We start from the raw sequence: 21,282 nt of genomic DNA, 5'->3' as shown, positions 1-21,282 counted from the left end.
GATTCCTCCTTCACTCCATACAGCCTAGAGCTGTAAAAGGGCATGTCCATCAGGATTGTTGGACGTCGGTAGAGAAGCCTGTAGAGTGAATCTAGGCATAGTGACAAAGGGCCATGCTGGTGCAGACTACCCTACCCAGACAGTCGGTTGTATCCAATCCCAAGCAAATGGAGTACTTCGCTATGTCTTGGACATCCGTGATGAGATATTGTAGGGTCGGCTGGATGTTTTTCAGAACAATTAGCTAGGGTTGTCTGCCACGCTGTCCCACAAGAGGCTGTATTGACCGATCTGAGGGCACGGCAGGCAGAGGAAAACATATCCTTGGTAAACGTCTCCATGCGTTTTGATTCCCTGTCAGGAGGGTTGTTGGGAACACATTAGGGTTGAGGTGACGCGTGGACACCTTCACAACCAAGCTTTCTGTGGTGAGGTGTTGCAGAAAAATTCCGGGGCCCTGGGGGCAGATCTGTGCTTCCTTGCTACGTTCCTATTAACCTGGTGGGGGCAGAGGGCAAGATCCTGATTTTGCCCAGGTGCCTACCAGCACATCAGTGAGGGCTTTATTGAAGGGGAGTAGAGCTTCTTGGCTCATTTGGCCCTGGTTGAGCATCTTGTCCAAACCACTGGCCTCTGCAGATAATTTGTCGTCTCATAAGAAGGGTCATCATCATTATAATCCCCATGTGGTTAGGAGGTTTCTGGGTCAGAGCAGAAGTGCAGGCATGTCGTTTGCGACCTCACTTTGGTGGTGATAGTGGGGGGGGTTGTTTTTAGAAACTGAGTTTCAGAGTCCGATAAAACTATTGTCTCAGTTTCTGGCATCAGTGACATCGGGCCGGTGCTAAGACCCGCGGGTGTGGTGTCGGTCACAGTAACTGATGTTGCACTGGAGTCAGAGACTGGCAGGCCTCGAAGAGAGGTTGAGTAGCACAGTTGGCATTGGGTATGGCTCTACCGGCTGTAACCCAACTGGAGGCTACATTGGATCCTTAGAGCCCAAAGGTGCTCCAGAGGGAAACAGTGAGGTACCAAAAATGTGGTCCATGGCCAGTTTCAGCTCATGGAGCTCCTTAGGGGTTGCAGATGACCCTGTGAAAGAGAGACATATCATGATCAGTTGCAGAATTTATTATGAGAGGGGATCACCACTCCAAGGTACCTGGGGCACTGCACGGTTGAATGATGGGACTGGGTAGATGTCCGAAAACAATGGTTTGTCTTCTTGTGCTTTTTTTAGTTGGATGCACACTATTAACATACAAGGGAATTTATGTATAATTTTCCGAGTCCAGTCTGGCACCTGGGGTAATTCAGAAGGCGAGGAATCTGTAGTTAGAAGTCTCTTCTAGAAAATATCTTTATCATTAGGATGACTTTAGCTCCTCACATGGATGAGCTCCAGGCTCTAGTTGAGCAGCTACACTGTGCTTCATTTTTCCCAGATAAGCTGGACAGCCTTCTTGCTGAATGTTGTGACTCAGTTTCCCGTTGGGCTGTCTCCCAATGTTTTTTGCTAATTTTTCTTACTTCATCCCAGAAAAGAGGAGGAGAGACTAATTAGACTGGGTCCTAAGAGAGCTCTGATCTTTTATACTGATTGAACCACAGACCACTGGGTGGATCTTTGTGAATGAATGAAACATCTTATAAAGTGCATGACACCTGGAGGCCTCTTGGCGCTGTAAAGATCAGATAAAAGCAAAGAGGGCTAAGTTCATAAGGATCATTGGTTAAATAACCAAGTTTTGAGGCTAAACGCTAAGAGTGTGGGTGCTAATTTCAGTTCAAGAGGCAAACGGTTCCAGAGAAAAGCAGTGATTATAAAAAAGCTTCTTCCCCCTCAAGTTGCGCGTTTAAAGGAAGCAACCCTTCAAAAGTTTGCTGAACCAGAATAAAAAGCTCTGCCGGGAATGTATCGCACAAAATTTGCCTTCAAATAGGCAGGCGCTTTTCCATAGAGTCTCTTCAAAGCTAGGCAGAGAACCTTAAAAGAAATACGATGGCAGACAGGGAGCCGGTGCAATTGTCTGATGGAGGCCCTGTCTGACTGATATTTGGGGATTCTTAAGAGAAACCATGCGGCCATATTTTGAATGGTCTGGAGTTTAAGTGGACCTTTTGAGAGGCTGATATAGAGACTATTACAATAGTCTGATCGTGAGAGAACTAAGGCAATGACCACAGCTTTCAATAGGTTAGCTGGCAGAAAAATTTCAATTTTCTTTACAATTCTGAGCCAATAAAAAGAGGAAGAAGTAATCAGATTAACTTGTTCTTTGTATTTTAGTTCACTGTCCAGAATAAACCCCAGATCTTTTACTCTGGATGTTTGCATGGGTGCCATGCCCAAGTCGGACAGCCACCAGTGGGGGGACCAGATGGCAGGAATATTGCCAAACTGAATGACCTCTGTTTTGGAGAGTTAAGTTCCAGGCAGTTGTTGGCCATCCAGCTACTTACTGCAGTCATACATTTGTTTAACGTGTCGCCAGCCCCATTTTCACTTTTAGCCATTGAGACTATGATTTGTGTATTATCGGCCTAGGATGCCAGGGATCGCCCAAAAGATCTGATCAGAGCGGCAAGTGGTGTGACGTAAAGATTAAATAGAGTTGGGGATAGAAGATCCCTGAGGTACCCCACAAGGCATACAAAAAGTTTCTATGTTAAAAATCCCAAGTGACACCACTTGTTGGCGTCCTAATAGAAAAGATTTAAGCAACACCTGTGCTGAGTCACTAATCTCTAGATCCTGCAAACGGTCGACTAGTAATTCATGATGACCGTATCGAAAGCCGATGAAAGATCCAGTAGGATCAACACTGCATTACCTCCATTATCGAGGGATGATCAAATTTTGTGAGATTCTCCGGAGCAAAGAAAGGCAAGGAGTTGCTGAAAAAGACTCTGTCACAGTCGATAGTTGTTAGAGGCTGGCTTAGTATATGATGCACACTTATTTATGTGAAGCACTCTGCACTAATCCAGACAACCCTTATGGTGATTTTGGTGGTCTAAGACAACCATAGAAAGTGGTAGCTGTGGAGAGCAGCCTTCAGGCTTAGTCCAAAAGGAGTGTTAAGCAGCTTGTTTTACCCTAACTAATCATATAGTGTAGGTTAAACGAAAAAGAACCACACAGTAGAGTTATAGAAATAAGTATATCTATTATACACACTAACACATTGGTAACACAATACACACAATACTTCAAATGTAGTCAGGTAAGAAAGCACAAATACACAGCGGTCTCCAGGGGGAGACCAGACCATATACTAAAGAAGTGGAATGCGAACTGCGACGAAACTCGGGACTTGGACTAGAGGAGCTAGGGACACATTGAACCACCCGAGGTAAGTACCCAGGAACCCCACAGAGGCTGTCTGCAGAGTGAAAACACAGCCGCGTACTCAATGCAAGTCAATGGGAAAGACGTGGTTGCAGTTTTCAAGAAGAACCCTTCCCAGTGGACTCTGAAGAAACCCAGTGGAAGACAGAAGGTTGGAGAGTCACCCCACCCGTGGATACCCCAGGAACCAGAATACCTACACCAGGTAAGCCAGGTGCATAAGTGCGAAGTGACGTCGGAAACTGCCATAGACCTGAATGGAAAACTTAGGAAAGATAATACTTTCCAAACTGGAGCCTGGTAGGCCCCAGTGACGGATGCACAGCTCCCTCGTTGCATATTCAAAATTCCACAAACTCATTTGATTTCACAAATTACTTTTATTCAAATTTTTCATTTCATCCATAGCTTTTCATTATTCTTGTCCTTTTGCCACATGAAAGACATTTTCATTATAACCTTAATGCTGCAAACATGCCGATCTGGGCCTTATTTTGTAGCATGGATTTTATGTAAGTTGTTCTCAAGTGATGTAAGCGTCTTTCATGTGGCAAAAGGACAAGAATAGCAGCTCACCAAAGATGCAGGTCCACGGTGCTGAGGATGGGGTGAAGATGAAGAGAAGCTGGAGGCTAAAGCTTCTTGTAGCCCGAAGAGCTCTAGAGTACAGAGCCAACAAGCCTTGGCACTGCAAGTCGACGCGGTGCACAAGGGGTTCTGTTCCAGTGGTTCCGATGAAGGATACTGGTCTCCAACTTGCTGAGAGGGTAGGTCAGGCCTCGAGGGAGTTGCAGAACCACCACCTGTGTTGCTGTGCCTTTCAGAGTCCGTAGGACGTCAAGAGCAGCAGACCGGTCAGCTTCAATGCGGTGCCTGCAGATGCAGGGGAGTGATTCCTTCACTCCAAGGGAGATTCCTTTGGGTGTCATTGATGCCCACAGGCCTGGAGAGAAACTCGGATGAAGCACAGGCACAGACGACGAAGAAGACCTACAGAACAGCGAGACCAGGGGAGGAGGAGTCTTCCTTGGTGCACTCTCAGTTCTAGATGAAGTTCAGCGAAGTCCAAGGCACCCAGACAGTTGAAGTGGAAGTGGTTTTGAGTTTAAATATTGTCCCACAACAAATCTGAGAAGCCAACCACAGGCAAGGGTTGGGACGATTCAAGGGTCCCTCACAGAGGAGGGGCTGGACAGCGGGGAGGATACGTCCATGTCCTTTATCCAGTTGTGCGCCAAAGCGGGAGCCGAGGGCTCCCTGAACTGGCTTAAACTGGAGTATGGAAGGAGGGCACCAAATGTGCCCTTCAAAGCAGCTTGGTTGTGCTGGCAAGCGCCCCCACCCCAGCACAATACAAGAAGTCCCATCTGGGAGGTGGTCACACGTCCCTCTGACAGGAAACCTATTGTTCTGCCTTCCCCTGCTCGAACTCAGCAGCAGGAGGGCAGAATCGTGTCTGGGGTCAGCAGCAGCACTAGCTTGCTGTCAGACCCTGGAAGGCTGTTACCAGGAGCACCGAGGGCTTCCCGGAGGAGCCCCCTGGTGCATGGAATCATACCTCAAACACCTGTAATGTAGTATGATTCCAACATGTTTGATACCAAACATGCCCAGCTTTGGCACAGCCAATATATAGTTAGCCATCGCATATTGACGCATGACCACTATATCACTTACAAAGCCTGGAGAATCGATTGTAGGGGATGTCCTGCTCATGCAGGGCACCCTCACACTTATAACCTAGCACCCTGCCTTGAGGATTGAAAGGCCTGCTTTAGGGGTGACTAGGTTTTAAATGCAGTGACCTCAGACAAAAGGAAGCTCATATCTGTCGTAAGTGGTGCTAGCACCAGCTTACACAAGGTGCAATGGCAGGCGTGTAGTCACAGTTTGAGTGGTCTCTCATGGGTGGCATAATACATGCTGCAGCCCATTGAAGACCCCTTGTGTACCTGTGCCCTGGGTACCTTATACTAGGGACTTACATGGGTACACCAGTAGCCAATTGGGAAGGTACCAAAGTACTTACCACTGTCAACTGGGGTCCTGGTTAGCAGGATCCCAGTAAGACTAGTCATAAAACAGAAAAACACCAGCAAAAAGTGGGGGTAACCATGAAAGCAGATCCTACTTTCCTACAATAGTCCTCTGCTTTAAGATTTGTTACACATTGGTCAACAGGCAGCCTCTGGAAAGGCTGAGGGTTCATTCCACCAGGGCCAAAGCTGCTACCACTGCATTGGTGCTCGGAGTGCCTGTTCTTGACATCTGCCAGGCTGTGACATGGTCATCAATGCACATGTTCAGGAAGCACTGCCTCCTTGACAGCAAGATCTTACGGTAGGGCATTTTGCCCGTTCCATCCTGAAGAACTTTTTGGTCTAGACTCACTCCACATACCCTCCATAGGTAGGGAGGTACAAATTAGTATCTATTCTTAAGGTGAAGTATCTGCAGTTAGAAATATCCCTCAGAACACGTTACTTAACTTTAGTAATGCTCTTTCTGGTTCTGTGGAGTGGTCTCTTTTCGTCATCTAAACAGGACCTAAATTAGACATCGGCACACTGGTTCCTCCAGGTGTTTTTGTGCTCCATGTCCAAGGGTGTGGAAAGTATCAAGTAAGATACTCATGTCGGCACAAAGGAGTGGTGCTTATATGCATCTCCGCTCAGTCACTTAACGGAGCGGAACAAGGCCAACACATGCTCAACCCCACTTATCTAGCAACTCGCTGGAGCACTGGTATGAAAACTTCTGGAACCAGTCTATCGCCTGTTGAATATCCTAAAAGGTAGTAATCTGTGATTAGAGTATCCATCAGAAAGACTGTTACCAAAGGTAAGTAACTTGTTCTTCTCTTGGGCGGTGAGTGATATTACAGGGCTTGTAAGATGTTCTATTTGATAAAACACTAACACCTTTTGAATGACTTCAATTTTAACCACTATACAATATCTGTTTACAGATAACCTTGGAGGCTTTCCAAATTCGAAGACAAATGCACTAAATGATGAGGAGACACGTTTAGCAAGAAAAGATGCCAAATCGGACCCATTATCTTATGGTAGACCGTCTGCTTCAGCTTGGTCTTTTCACATAAAGAAAAACTGGAAATTACTAAAATAATTTCTTAATTACGCCTGGCAACACCCATGGAAATAAAGAAATATTACTGGCGATTAGCATGCCGATAATGATTGTTGCATGCACAAGAGAGCTACTGGAAACAGCGCACTTCAGATGGATGAAGTTCTATGTCAGATGATCCTGAGCGACAGGAATCTGTTATGGAAGGATAATGGTCAGAAGTTAAACGATACACAGTACGAAAATCCCTTTCCGTTGACTATGGATGCTGAGCTTTTTAAAAACAAGCAAACGTATTCAATACTGGAAAGATTGAAACATATTGGAAAAGCTGAGAGACATTTTCATGCAAGCTGCATTGAAAGAACTCTTTTAACTGATCATTTTTAAGGAAAACCGACGATAAAAGGATCAGTTGATTTTTGATGTTGCTGATATTTGTTTCATCTTTCATGAACAGTTTGTTAAGTACTAAGTGGATGCACTTTTAATGAATACTCGCTCCATGAACATACTGCACTGGTTATGCTCTGGTGCACCCAGAATAAAAAAATGCATTTTTTGTGGTTAGGTATGTATTTGTACCTTTCAACCAGCTTGTTAACTTAATTACCCTTACACATAATTCTTCAGGAGTTGTAGAGCTGATCAGACGCATCTATCAGATACAGTATATCAGATCTTTTAACATCGTTTAACTTAGCCTTGGAAATAGCTTTCTGGCTTTCTAGGCACATGTAAAAAGCATATTTATTTACCATTACAATGTTCCAAGGGTGTAATTATATATTTATATTCTGTTAATTTTTTTAATGTTTCTAAGTTTTATGTAAAAGAAGTAAGCCCTCGAACAGTGAGCAGGTCCAAAATATTAGTATACACTATAAAAGGGTCATACACACTCTTGGTTGTGATTTAAAGTTTACTCTGATATGTGTTCAAATTAAAGTAACCATGAATTTGATTCGAATGGAGATTTCCAATCTCGTATGAAAAGGTTTCGAAAAGAATAATCTATGATGTGGTGTACAGTGCTGCAGCAGCTTTGTGTAGTATTTGACCTTTAGTTTTATACAGATTGTCTAAATCTACGTTTACAGATCTACGAACAATATATCTTCTACATTTAACAACTGTACTGTCATTTAATTCATAAAGTGTGGCTCACAAATGGCTTTGATAGTACAATATCCATATTCATGCACTTATAAGTATATTCTTGAAGTTTGTATATGTAAAAGCATTTTATGATTGAGCCACATTGAAGTTCTTGTTTTGCAGCCTGCTCTTTAAGACATCGCCAATCTCAAATTGTTACTACTAACGGGTCATTTTAAATGCAACAGTGACAGAAAACATCATTTATTTTATGAGTGTAAATATACAATTACATGCATATGTTATATTTCTATTTTGGTCTATTTATTACCCCCCTTTTGATAATCAAAATCAACACATTAGTCATTTTTTTCCTCAGCTATTTTTACTTCACTGAGATTTTTAGTTCAGATAATGCACTTTAACAGTAAAAACTAATGCGAGTGCCTCGTATATGTGTTCAACTTGTGTTACACTACAAACCTTTTAAAAATCCGTTCATTCTTGGGGAGTCTTAAAGTCGCAGTTCCTTACATTTGGGCATCAAGCTTGTACTTTTGTATTGAAACACTGCTTTGTGTATAAATACATATATGTATAAAATGTTGAATATGTCGTATGAAGGAAAACATTTTAATGCTTTGTGAAATTGTTAATTATAGGCATTTTGTGGTGTTTACTGTGTGAAATATGCTTGCATTACAAAAAACGTATTGAAGCTACTCTGAAAAAGTAATGTATTTTTGTTTTTAATTTGGAACGGCTCCCAATGCTTTTATGTCCAGAAAATGTGTTCATTTTGTAGCCGAGTAAACATTACTTATATGCCACAAAATTAATTTAAAGGTACTATTGTCGAATTACAGCCATAATGAGCAGTGGAGTCCAATAAATTCAAAATGTGCCTAAAAACAAATTTTAACTGTGCATACCCTTTTGACAATCCCAATGTTTTAACTAAGGTACATCAAAGTGCAAATTCTTTCCAAATTGTAAAAACGAGGGCTGGGCATGCGCCTTTTAAGGAGGAATCGAAAAATACTGTTGTGAAAAAGATTGTTTTAACTAAGGTACATCAAAGTGCAAATTCTTTCCAAATTGTAAAAACGAGGGCTGGGCATGCGCCTTTTAAGGAGGAATCGAAAAACACTGTTGTGAAAAGACTATTGACCCTCTAAGTAACGCTGCAGTCTTGCATGATAACATACATGAAGCATGTTATAGTATATATGTGGGTGCTGTAGGGAAATTCAAATTTTAACTGTTGTAACTGAAACCAAAGATGCATGTAAAGTACTTTTAATTTATTTCACCATATTTGGGTGGATGACCTCTTTCTAAATCTTCCCCTACAATAATATGCATTGGTTTAAGGGTTGTACAATGTAGTTTGACTGCTGTTCAGACAATTCAGGCGGTGACTAATGTTTTTCGAACAGAGTATACGCCTTGCGGAGGATCAGAAGTTCTTGTGAAAACTTGAATTAAATATTGATTTATTGGCTTAGACACTGACATTTGAGTCAAGAATTGTGAACTCAAAGTGCACTATGCATCTACTTGATGTCTAATTATAGACTTGTTGTCTTTTGCTACTGTGCGCCAGTGGAGCAAAGACGAACTCCAAGAAACAGTTTTGGATTTATTTCAGGAATATATTATGGTTATCCTTTTGCAGCCAACACTCATTTCATTATGTAATTTCTCATGCTCTAAAGGGGTGCAATTTGCCTTTCTTAACACGAATTTGCCCACAAAAACTTTTATTGTATGATGTGTTCACATTCTACAGAAACGACAGGCTGTCGCAAGAGGGCATTTGAAACATTTGTGTAAATGTTGTATGTAAGAACAAATGAAAACAAGTTATAGGTTTACTTCCATGTCTGGCCTATTGAAGTTGCTTTTGAATTACTAGTATTCACCTATATTAAGTTCAAAACAGTAGTAGTTTATTGTCTCATGGGAAATTATTTTAAAATGCCCAAGATGCAATCTTTGTATACTGCATCTGCTTTCCAGTTATTTAAGTTACGTTCATTCAAATTATATCATAAAGTGCACGCCCGCAGGCCTCATGGTTTGTAAAGGCCAGTAGAACCCAGTGATGGCAATGGAGGACCATATTACATTTGTTAGCCATTATGTATTTTTTATATTGTACGTTTATTTTAGGGCAGTTGGATCGAATTTTATTTTTTCAAAGAGGGAAATGTTTATTGAAAACAGAAAGTGAGCGAAATACTGTACTGCACTGTAGAAAAATACTTAATTTCTCTGTTAAACACAAATTCTGTGTCTAGAAGGGTGCGAAACCCATATATCAAAGGAACCTGTGAAATATTTTCCATATTTCCTGGGTCCTTGTTAAACATGGGTCTTTAAATCACTGCATTCAGAGCAAAAAGAGCACCCGATCTGTAGTTTTATTTATATAATAGATATCAGCGTCCCACGTCGGGTAAACCTCAAGGACACGGCACTCCCAGCAGTTATTAACAATACTTCCAGTTTATTTGGCGTGTGAGGAACAATTACCCGACATGTTACGCTGGTGATTGATAGCACGAAGACGAACGTGCGGTGGTGATGGCACCATTCGCCACTGCACGAGGATATATATATATATATATATATCGATGTTTTTTTATTTGAAACACTGAAGTAACAAATGCTTACACATGTTACTGTGGGGGTTCCAAGCAGGTAGTATATATTGGCAGTGTGCTAATCCTGTGCTTAATGAATTTGCTAGAAAAACAGACATTTGAGGTGAGCATTTTCAGATTGTCGCTGGTGTCATAGGAGGCTCTATATAGAGTTCTTTGCTTCCTTTTTTGCATAGTTTATGCAGCACTCTAAGCCTGAAAGGGTATTGTTTTGACTTCTACTCTGTTCTCCTTTGTGTCTTGGGAAAAAAAACTAAATCTCCCTGAAGAGCTGCAATGACAGCAAACCACATGCTAAGGGTTACTAGGGTTGCTTTTATTTATTCCAGGTTGGCTTGGATGGTATTTTACCAATCGAAAGCGGTAATACTGTGTCTGGAGTAGAAAAGGGCTTTTATCATTTTACAGCTCAGCATGGATGGCACTAGCTAGTCCTATGCTTAAAGACTTTGCTGTAGAAATAGCAAAATACTTTTTTCTTTTTTCCTTTCTAGCTCGACGAGGATGGCACTGTGTTATTCCCATGCTTAAAAACTTTGCTAGAAAAACAGACATTTGAGGTGAGCAAACTGAGTGTCACTGCTGTTATCGGGTGCTATATATATAGGAGCTGCTGTCCGCCTAATCTTGGTAACTCCCCAAAGCTCTCTGTGTATATGTATGTGTATATGTATATATATATATATATATATATATATATATATATATATATATATATATATATATATATATATATATTTATCCCCCTTAGGTTTGATTTGAAAATGTGCATGTACATGAAGTTTAGCAAGCAGGTTTAAGTGTTGTCTTTTTATCTGTGCAGTTATTATACACATTTGTTTGTGTAGTATAGATTGCTAAGACTCCATTTTATTAAATGAAGTATGAAAATCTTATAATTTCTTCATTTTTTGCCTTCACTACATAAACTTTTTACAATACTGTATTAATATGTGTCAGAGGCAGAGTTTCTGAGGGATACCTCTAATCACAGATTCATCACCTTAGAATCCCCTCCCCCCATCCCCAGACTGGATCCGGAAACTTTTCCACAGCAGTGCACCCGCAGCTGCAAGCTGGTGCGGAGCGGCTCTGCATTTAAGAGCCACGTCTGCACGCTAACATTAGTTCCTTCGTTTTTACAACTTCCGATGTGGATTCGGATCTCTGCACCCAATTTTGTAGGTCTTGCAACAATTTTTAATTTGAATTCCAATGTATTGAGGAACATTGTCTCAACCAAAACTACAGCTTTCAATCCATGCCATAACTTCAGAAAACAAACATTGGTAACAGAACCTGCACCATGTGTGTCTTTGGTGTCCAGGTTCAGGCCACTACTCAAAGTGGTGTGAATAATGTGGTCTCATGCACTCGAAAGCAATCCAGGACTGGGAGGGGAAGTTGTATGTCAATGAACACAAAAAGAAGTTGCGGCCTTCGTTCAAGTCCTGTTGTAAATTGCGGTTGGGGTAGTTCGCACTTAGGCCCCTGTAACTTTTTGACCATATAAGGTATCCACGCCAAATTTGTGTCCTTTTCTTCCAACATCATGGAGATTTAAATGGGAAAAAGTGCTGCAGATAAAAGCATCTGTTTTTTCCCCTGCAAATGGTATCAACAAAGGGTTTGTGGTGCTGAAATCACCATCTTCCCAGCTTTCAGGGACTGACAGACTTTTGTCAGAAAACCAAAATATTTTACACAGTTTTGGCATTTTACTGGGAAATAGCCTATTTTTGCTTTTTTTGTGCTTTCAACCTCCTTCCAGTTAATGGTAGAAATGGGTATGAAAGCAAAATGGAACTTGGAAAGCTATACATTTCAGAAAAGTAGACAACATTCTGAATTCAGCAAGGGGGTCATTTGTGTAGATCCTGCAAGGTTTTTTTTTTTATTGAAACTGACAGTTGAAAATAGGAAAAATTGAAAATGAGTTGAAAAAAATAGCCATTTGTGGCAATTTTTTCACCTGTGACTTCCAAGTATGACAGATTTTTTTAAAGCAATATACCGTTACATCCGATGGACCCTTTTGGTTGTGGGGATATATAGGACTTGTAGTCTTACCAAGAACCCAACGAACCCAGAGCCAATAACTGAGCAGCGTCTTGCAATGTTTTTTTATTGTGTACCAGGTATATAGCACTTAATTTGGGAAAATGTAAACAGTGAAAAATCGGTATGAAAGACACTTATGTATTTCTGAAATGGGAACAAAATATAGAGTTTAGAAACAGTAGCTATTTGCACATCTCCAAAATTGTGGGTACCCATTCTAGCATGTGAATAATAGGGCATTTTTCAAAGTGACTTCTTTTTTACACATTGTTTTACATTTGGAAGGCAGAAATGCATCGAAAGTCAATAGGTAATAATGGTTGCTCTACAATTCTGTATTCCCCTCAGTCTCCCGATAAAAATGGTACCTTACTTGTGTGGGTAGGCCTAGTGTCCGCAACAGGAAATGGCCCAAAATGCAATGTGGACTCTCCACATTTTTACAGTGAAAACAGACCCTTTTTTGCAAAGAGCCTAGCTGCGGATTTTGAACGCTAGCTCAGCCGGCACCTAGGGAAACCTAGCAAACCTATACATTTTTTACAACTAGACACCCAGAGGAATCTAGGATGGGGTGACTTGAGTGGCTCTCACCAGGTTCTGTTACCGAGAATCCCTTTCAAACCTCAAACTTTGTAAAAAGAAAACCCATTTTCCTCACATTTCTGTGTTGGAAAGTTCTGGAATCTGCATGGATCCACAAAATTCTTCCCATCCCGCATTCCCCAAAGTCTTCCGAGAAAAATGGTACCTCACTTGTGTGGGTAGGACTAATGCCCACAACAGGAAACGGCCCAAAACGCAACGTGGACACACAACATTTTTACAGTGAAAACTGACTTTTTTTTTTTTTTTTTTTTGCAAGGTGCCTAGCCGTAGACTTTGAACCCTAGCTCTGCTGGCACCTAGGGAAACTTACCAAACCTATACATTTTTTTAAACTAGGCACCCAGGGGAATCCAGGATGGGGGGGACTTGGCTGGCTCTCACCAGGTTGTTATCCAGAATCGCATGCAAACCTCAAAGTTTGTAAAACAAAATAAGAAATTACATTTTGCGCGCATTTCTGTGATGGAAAGTTCTGGAATCTGCGTCGACATCTGCCAGGGTGTGAAGTGGGCATCGTTTATATGTTCACAAAGCACTACAGCTTGGACAGCAAGGTTGGGCGGAAAGGGTATTACGCGAGATCGGTACTACAACACTTTATGGCGTGAGTCCATTCCACAGACCCTCTTCTGGTGGAGGTACTATTTTGGTATCTATTCAAAGGTGAGAAATCTGAGGTTATAAGTACTCCTCAAAAGAACAAATTGCTAAATTTCAGTTACTCTATTTCCGTAGGATATTTTATCCAACTACAGATTTTTCAACTCACTTTTCTGTGGAGTGGCCTCTTTTTAACATCTAAAAATGGTCCAAAACTAAAGATCAGCACACTGGTACCAACAATTGTTCAAGCTCCGCATCTCGAATCCCGAAAAGGGAAATAAGAAACGGATGTCAGCGAACATAGTGGTGCTTGTATATGGCTCCACTATGTCACTCCTGGAGTGATAAGGGACACTGCTAAACACTAGTTTCTGGATCCAGTGTGGCACCTGGTATTCTAAGGTGAGGAATCTGCGGTTAGAGTATGCCCCAGAAAGATCATTACTGAACGTTAGTTGTAACATGGACTGTTAAGTATGAAAGCTCTTTAAAAAAAAAATGGACGGTAAATTAGAATGTCCCTTCAAAACCGAGAAAAACGCTGGGCCGAGAACGGGCACCTTTCGAAGGACCTCAGCCTGTAGAGCGCGCGGGCAGTCCTTGTTCCTCGCGCCATCTTGCTGGTTCGCGTAGGTCTTCCCAAGGTGCTCGAGCACAGAGAGGAAACCATCAGATTAAAGAGACAACCCCATCAGGTCGATTGAGCTAGAGGAGCGACGCCAGGTCGACAGAGGGCGTGGTTACTCATACCGCTGCTCTACACGAGACAGTAGGGGCCCTCAAGTTTTGGGGTGCCAGGCAGGAATCCTTCACACCAGTGAAGGGGCTGCAGTGCCCAGTGGATTATCCAAGGAGGCCGAATTAGTCTGTTGTCTAGGAGCTGACCGGTGCAGCTGATCTGGAGCGCCATAGCAGGCACCCGCCGGACCCTGAGTGGTGTAGGAGGCTGCCGGAGGTCGTGAAACGACATAGGCAGCGCGAAGCCTGAGCCTCGTGAACGGAGGCTTGGGCAAGAAGTAATGACCCCCGGACGGGCGGGATAGCTGGCAGAGGAGCGCAGAAAGATTCCGGACGGAGGGGCATCTGGAGTTCCCTTCGCGCGTGAGTCGGTGGTCTACCTGCCGTGGCTCAACCCCAAAGTGGTGATCTGAGGTCCTGGCCCATGCGGAGCTGCGGTGGGGAAAGGCTGCACCTCGGCGTTACCGGAGCCGAGTGAAGTCTGCATAATCAGCGGCGAGACCCGGGAAAGGAGCGAGGACAGCCACGGCCACCGGGATATCTGCCCTAGGACTCGAGGTGAGTGCGGTGGTCTGTGCTCCCCCTCCCCCTGCGTAATAACCCCGTTGCCAGGAGGAACCAGTGACTGCACAGGTATGCCCCCCCAGTGGTATGAGCCTGGTACCACTGCCAGATTGGGGAAGAACTGTGGCTGTCTGTGTGAGGGCCTGGGAGCAGTTGGGGGAGAAGAGCCCTGCTCCTGACACAACAGGCCTGGAGTGAGAGACATAGGCATTGCATTGTTAGGGCAATACCCCATACAAGGACGCAGAAAAGGCAGGCTCTGAGTCGGGGCTGCAGCAAGTGGGCAACTCCTCTCCAGGCATTGTTCACCGCCGTGAGGGCAACGGCAGCGGCGGGAGCCGCAGTAAACTACAGCTACCGGCCTTGAGGGGAACGGCCCACCGGGCGAACTGGAAACTACATGCCCCGGCATTCCCTGCACTTCCTGACGTTGCGCAGCGCGCCTGGAGGCGCGATATCTTCACCGCTAGTCTCCCGCAGCACGGGATGCGTGCGCGGGTCCGTCCTTGCCCGTCAGCGCCAGGAAGAGGCAGGGCAGGGCCACACCTCTTACTTCTTCAGGCGTCCAATTTCTCGTGCTCCATCAGTGTCGGCTGAGAGGTACAGTGTGTTTCTTTTTATTCTCCCTCTTTTGCTACTATTGACTGGAGAAAAACACTTCTGAACTCGTTAACATTACGTGCCCTGAGCAAGCACCCTGGGACTTGTCTTACATCTGAACAGTGACGCTGTAACACGTATGTAAATGACTGTAAATCCACATGTTTTTATTTTGTTGTTAAATCTACCCCAAGCAATTGATATTGTTCCTTTTTGGCACAATGTCTTTCTTGTTTTAGTAGCATCTGCACTTTGGTTCATGTTTACAAGCTTTCCTTGCTGCTAATTGTACTGCGCACGCTGCACTTTTGCCCTTTGGGCTAGTGTATTTTTAGCCTTAATAGCTTGTACACCCTGGCTTGTGTTTACATACCCTCTTTGCTGCTAATCGTATTACGCACGTTGCACTTGTTGATCCACCTGGGCTAAAGCTTTTGCTTGTATTCCCATCTGCTGCTCTATTCCAAAGCTTGTATTACGTCTTTTACTGGGATTAGGCTTTGTATTGGATTGAGTCCATTCTTTTTTATTTCCAGCAGATATGGGGAAGCGTGGCTGTGTACCTAAAAAAAACCTTTCTGAATTATTTCCGACCGCACTCCCCCAAACTTCTATTGATAGGATGCTCCAGAGAGCCATTGGGGTAGTATCAACAGAAATTGCGTTAACTGAATGCCGGCTTTCCTTGACTCCCGATCTCTTCCCCAAACCCACAAAAATATCTTCCTCAGCACAAACTAATATAGAACTGACTCCTAGTGCCCCAACAGCTTTATCGGGCCATAGCAGGTCTATGCTATCACCCCCACAAATTTCCCCAATGAAATCAAAAACTCGTAAAGGAAGTTGTGAGACAGAAAACGGGAAAAGGGAAAGGCCCAATTAAGAAACCCAGCCCAGAAATAAGCAATAATGAGGGCGATCCAGTTAGTCCGGGACGTATAGTCGAAATCCCCTCCAACCCCTATAAAACCTCCGATTGCCCCTTGTGGGTGAGGAGTCTGGTGGTGGAATTAGAGGCACAGATGAGAGCCATTGTGAAAGAAGAACTAGCACTCCATCTAGGGAATCTAACTAGTGGTCAGATATCTGCCCTGTGTGCACCAACAATCCTTTGGCTAATACATTATTGGCCCCAGCTGAAAAAAAAGATAGTAGTACACAGACTGATAGTATAGAGCAAATGTTATTACCTAAGGGTGCATTCCCTCCTAGCTCATCACATCCATCTTCTATCAGTGCTGATAACACCGGGGCCTGTAACACCAACATTAGCGCCAATTATTATACTGTGAGCTCCCACTCTGACCTGAACCAGGGAGGTCTATCCAGAGATGTACCTGCACACACTGTCCAGACGGCAGACAGGGCAGTGCCCACATTAGCACCCGGTGAGGGCCCTGGCCGGGACTCTTCGGGCTTGCCAATAATTAATTTACCACCTGCCTCACACCCTTATGTTATAGTTTTGACTGGTGTACCCGAATTAAAATCAGGGCGGGAAGAGACACAATTGGAACTAAAGAACAAGTGCCTTTTTTGGCTCACCAAACATGGCCAATTCCCCTATGATAGGGCGGGCGAGATATTACTGGTCCGAAAAGTGAGTTGGGTTGGTAAGAACTCTAAGACAATCAATGGCAATTGCATAGTCATCAACTTTAGTAATCCTCGGACAGTTCAATATTTGGCTCACCAGATTCCCAGTTTCCCTGCACCACTTACAATGATACAATTACACACACTGGACTATTTTTATCCTTGCAAATATCCACCATCATGGACCCCAGGCACAAGAGTTTCATCCCACTGGCTTCATCCCCATCTTACATCTGGTCAATTTCCTCGCACCCAGTATAATGTTGCAGTAGCTAATAGGTATGGGGCTCTTGAAGAAGTGGAATGACTTTCGATCTCATTTGACAACTCTTCTAAACTGGGACTAGGGGACCCCCATAGAGAGGCCAATCCGAATATTAGTAGGCTACTGCCCACAGATATTTCTGGTGTGACCCATGATACAACTAAGGCATCTCACTATGAACCTCAACTGGGAGCACAAGATCCCGTTGATACACTTTCAACTACTTTAAATAAGCAAATCCCCTACATTATTGACTTTAAAACTGCACCCAGATGTCATCGACATGAGGGGCTGTGCAACATTTGATGTGTTAGCTACTATGGGGGGCAGAGGTAGACCATCGAGAGGGTTAGGCACGTGGGTTGCTACTCACCTGGATTGTACTGTTGAAATGCTGACCACCTCCTCTGAGGATATCCAGTGTACTCTCCTTACCTTTAGCGCCTTAATTAAGATTGCCTTTATCAATATCTATTCCTGTCCTGTCACTATGGCCCAGGAATCTAAGACCATAAGTATGCTTTCCACGTTTATTGACTTGGTTCCCCTAAACACCAGGATGGTAATAGGCGGCGATTTCAACTGCCAATTTGAACCACTAACTGTTCCTACTGATTCTCTGCTAACCGCAGAGGATTCTCTTTGGCTAATACCTCCTCCACTTATTCCTTCAGTAAGAGCATGGACTCCTCTGGTCCTACAGATAAATGCAGTAACATTAACTCATGCACTGAGGGCTTGTAATGGGCGTACTAAGTCAGTCCAACCAGGAAGGCATACCTTTAACAGACCGGGTCAAACATCTTTACTTGATTATATTCTAGTGGAGGCAAGCATCTGGCATTGGGTGATTGACTTCACTGTCCTACAAAGGCACGACAGCGACCACAATGCCTTGGTGCTTGAACTTCACCTCCCGGATCTTCATGGTCTTCCCATTCCAGGCCCCTTTTCTGATTCCAGTCTGTCTCTAGACAATAATAGGAGAATCAGATGGGATAATCTGAGGAAGTCACCAGATAAGGTAGCTTCACTTTATTCCTTAATTATCCCCCTTTGCTGATGATGAAAACGGCAGCACAAACTCTTAGCGCTCCTGACACCACCACCCGAATTATGGCTGTACACTCGGATCTCACCGTCAGTCTAACTAATATCTTTAATCCTCTGATGCATACTAAGGGCACAGGGTCTTCAAAATCCACCTGGTATAACAACGTCTGCCGAATGGCAAAGAGTGCCCTTATTGACGCCATAAAAACCAAAGATAGATTCTTGATAAAAACTAGGAGGGCTCTCTATAGGAATAGTATAAAGTCCGCTAAAGATGAGTGGGAGTCCGAAAGATGGGACGCAATTAAACAGGCACTTACTAATAGAGATATGAGGGAGTTTTGGTCCCTGGTTAGAAGTGCGAGCTCATCCGGGAGTTCGCCTATTGAGCCGAATATATCTGCGGAAGCATGGAAACTTCATTTCCAATCATTGTACTCCATCCAGGATGTTAAGGACCCCACAGAGGACTCCCAGCTAATTGGCGCAGAGATACCCCCTGAAGATGAGACTTGGTTCTCTCTGACTGAAGTGTTGAGTGCTATTGGGAACCTGCCTCTTGGAAAGGCCCCTGGACTGGATAAGATCCCCGGGGACTTATATCGGGAAGAATCCAATGTCTGGGGCACATATTTATGTGTAATATTTTATGCCATATTAAGCGGTATGGAAATCCCGGACACCTGGCTAGGGGCCGAAATTTTTCCAGTATATAAAAAGGGATCTCCTATTATGCCCATAAATTATAGGCCAAAAAGCCTGATTGATGTAACGCAAAAGTTGTTCGCCAGGATCATTTTAGATCGTCTCCAGACCTGGATGGAAGAGCATGAAACACTGAGTGCATACCAGGCAGGCTTCCAAAAAACATTTCCACCACTGACCAAATCTTAAGGCTGCAATTACTATACTGGAAGACGGTGACGATAGAGGGTGGGAGCCTCTATCTGATCTTTGTTGACCTCAGATCAGCGTTCGATTTGGTACCTCGCCATAAACTTTGGGTAGTTTTGGAGGAACTGGGCATTCCATCTTATTAGCTCACCCTGATCAAGCGGTTACATACTGGAAATTTTGCACAGGTTAGATATGGGAAACACGGGGAATTGACTTCACGCTTCCCAGTGAATACGGGTGTAAGGCAGGGGTGTGTTTTGGCCCCCACACTGTTTTGTCTTTATATAAACGCTTTGGTGGATCAACTGAACCAAAAAGACAATATTGATGCCCCAAAGCTTACCCGTAACAAGGTACCAGCAATGATGTTTGCTGACGATACCTTGTTACTTTCTAAATCACCTATGGGCCTCCAAAGGATTCTTGACACCTTTTTTATATTTTGCAAAGACAGGAGGTTAGAGATTAACTCAGCAAGAACCAAGTATATAGTATTTAATCCTAGCAGAACTTCTCGTTCCAACCCCACCCTAAATGCCACCTAGCTGGAGAGATTGGCAGTCTTTGACTACCTGGGTGTCACGTTAACGGAAACCTTTGGGTGGGACCCTCACCAAGAAAGGCTAGCTCAGACGACTGGGGGCCTAGCAAAATTATATAGGAACATAACATCAAGACAACTGGGCCCGTTAACAGAGATATACAAAGTTCAAATTAGGAGCGCAATCATGTATGGGGCTGAACTTTGGGGACATCGCCCTGTTGGTGCACTGCTCAGAACTGAGAATAAGTTTGAGACAACTCTTGGGCCTACCGCCAAGTACTCCTCTCATCCCCTTACGCATGGACCTTGGTCTTAGACCCATAAATGAGGAAATTGAGTTGCGACCCTTGACCTTTTGGTGCCGACTATTGGCGACATCCGAATTACTAGTTTACCAGTCGGAACTCAAGGCGATCCTGGGGCTTCCAGGGGTGGGAATAATATCTTGGCTGGCACATATCAAAGACCTGTGCTTTTGACTGGGCTGGCCAAATTTATGGACCCACCCGGAGGAAGCGTCTCGGTCTATTTCACGCCTCGAGCTAGTTAAAGCTTACAGACTTTTTAGGTTGGGTGACCTCTATAGGAATGCTAAAAATGGTTGTTTAACTGCAGATTTTTTTGATTTTAAAGACCAATATTTATTTGAGACTTTTCTCGATGACGTCTATCCACTTTTGGCAAGGAAACTTTGTCCAGTTTAGATGGGGCTGTCTGCCAGTTCATGCATTTACAAACAAATGGACCAAAGCCTCCCCATCTGCCTGTCCGGCCTGTGAGAATCAGGAAGACTCCCTTACACATGTTTTCTTTTTTTTCCCAGGTTATAATGCAACTAGAAGGTACTGGCTCCTACCAATATGCAGGAACTTGGGGTTCAGACAGACACGGGAGGCTCTTAGAGTCCTGCGAACTGGAACGCACCCCCCGATTGTTTTTGCAGTGTCCCGCTTCCTCAACACCATGTGGCTTAGGCGCCGCAAGTTTTTAAATTCCACTAGTGCAGTCTAAACGTACCTTTTCCGTCTTCCACAGCTTTGAACTTATTAAATATGAACTCATTGTTTTAAAATCTTTTAAAAATTAATAACTTTTTAACTTGTCGTTAAGGTTGTATAATGAACTGTTATCGGTTATATCCTGTGATGCTTAAAAATCTTTTTTTAATGTATTATAAGTTTTTTTTAGCTCCTGCTTTTACGGTCTGTTATGATCGAAATAAAGCTTGGAAATTGGAATTGGATAAAATTAGTGTTGCAAGTAGGTGGTACTATTGTTTTTTCCGAAATATTTCAATTCAGTCAGAAACAGTTGTGCAGAAAAAAAGTGAATTGAATATTGTGATATTTTATGAGTCCACACTCCTACATTGCTAAATAATATCAAAAAATAAACTTGCCTGTGTGTGTGTGTGTAGATATATATATATATCACCTACTGGCGGTCGTCAGTAGGTAGTTATAGTTAGGACCTAGTTTCCAGGGTGTTTTTTCATTTGCCTATAACTTTGGCGCTGTTTGCCGAATCCTAACAAATTTTT

At 43.4% G+C, this 21,282-nt stretch overlaps 1 protein-coding gene across 7 annotated transcripts in view; it reads left to right on the top strand.

Annotated features, from left to right (window-relative positions):
• PLCE1 (phospholipase C epsilon 1) overlaps window positions 1-8,456 on the top strand; it is a 932,976-nt gene extending 924,520 nt beyond the window's left edge. For 4 of the 7 annotated variants that reach the window (XM_085605968.1, XM_085605952.1, XM_085605960.1 and 1 more), the window contains one exon: window positions 6,321-8,456. Coding sequence is in view for 3 of the 7 variants with exons in the window: in XM_085605939.1 (XP_085462065.1) it covers window positions 6,321-6,481 (161 nt within the window). In the remaining 4 variants the exon portion in view is untranslated. The remainder of the gene's footprint in view (window positions 1-6,320) is intronic. The other 3 variants (XM_085605929.1, XM_085605922.1, XM_085605939.1) reach the window with 2 other exon arrangements.
• The last annotated feature ends 12,826 nt before the right edge of the window (window positions 8,457-21,282 follow it).

Source organism: Triturus cristatus, chromosome 1_2 (genome assembly GCF_964204655.1).
Source record: "Triturus cristatus chromosome 1_2, aTriCri1.1, whole genome shotgun sequence".
In the NCBI taxonomy this organism is placed as follows: Eukaryota; Metazoa; Chordata; class Amphibia; order Caudata; family Salamandridae; genus Triturus; species Triturus cristatus.
The sequence above is the reverse complement of the archived record's forward strand: the minus strand, read 5'-3'. Positions and strand labels throughout refer to the sequence as shown.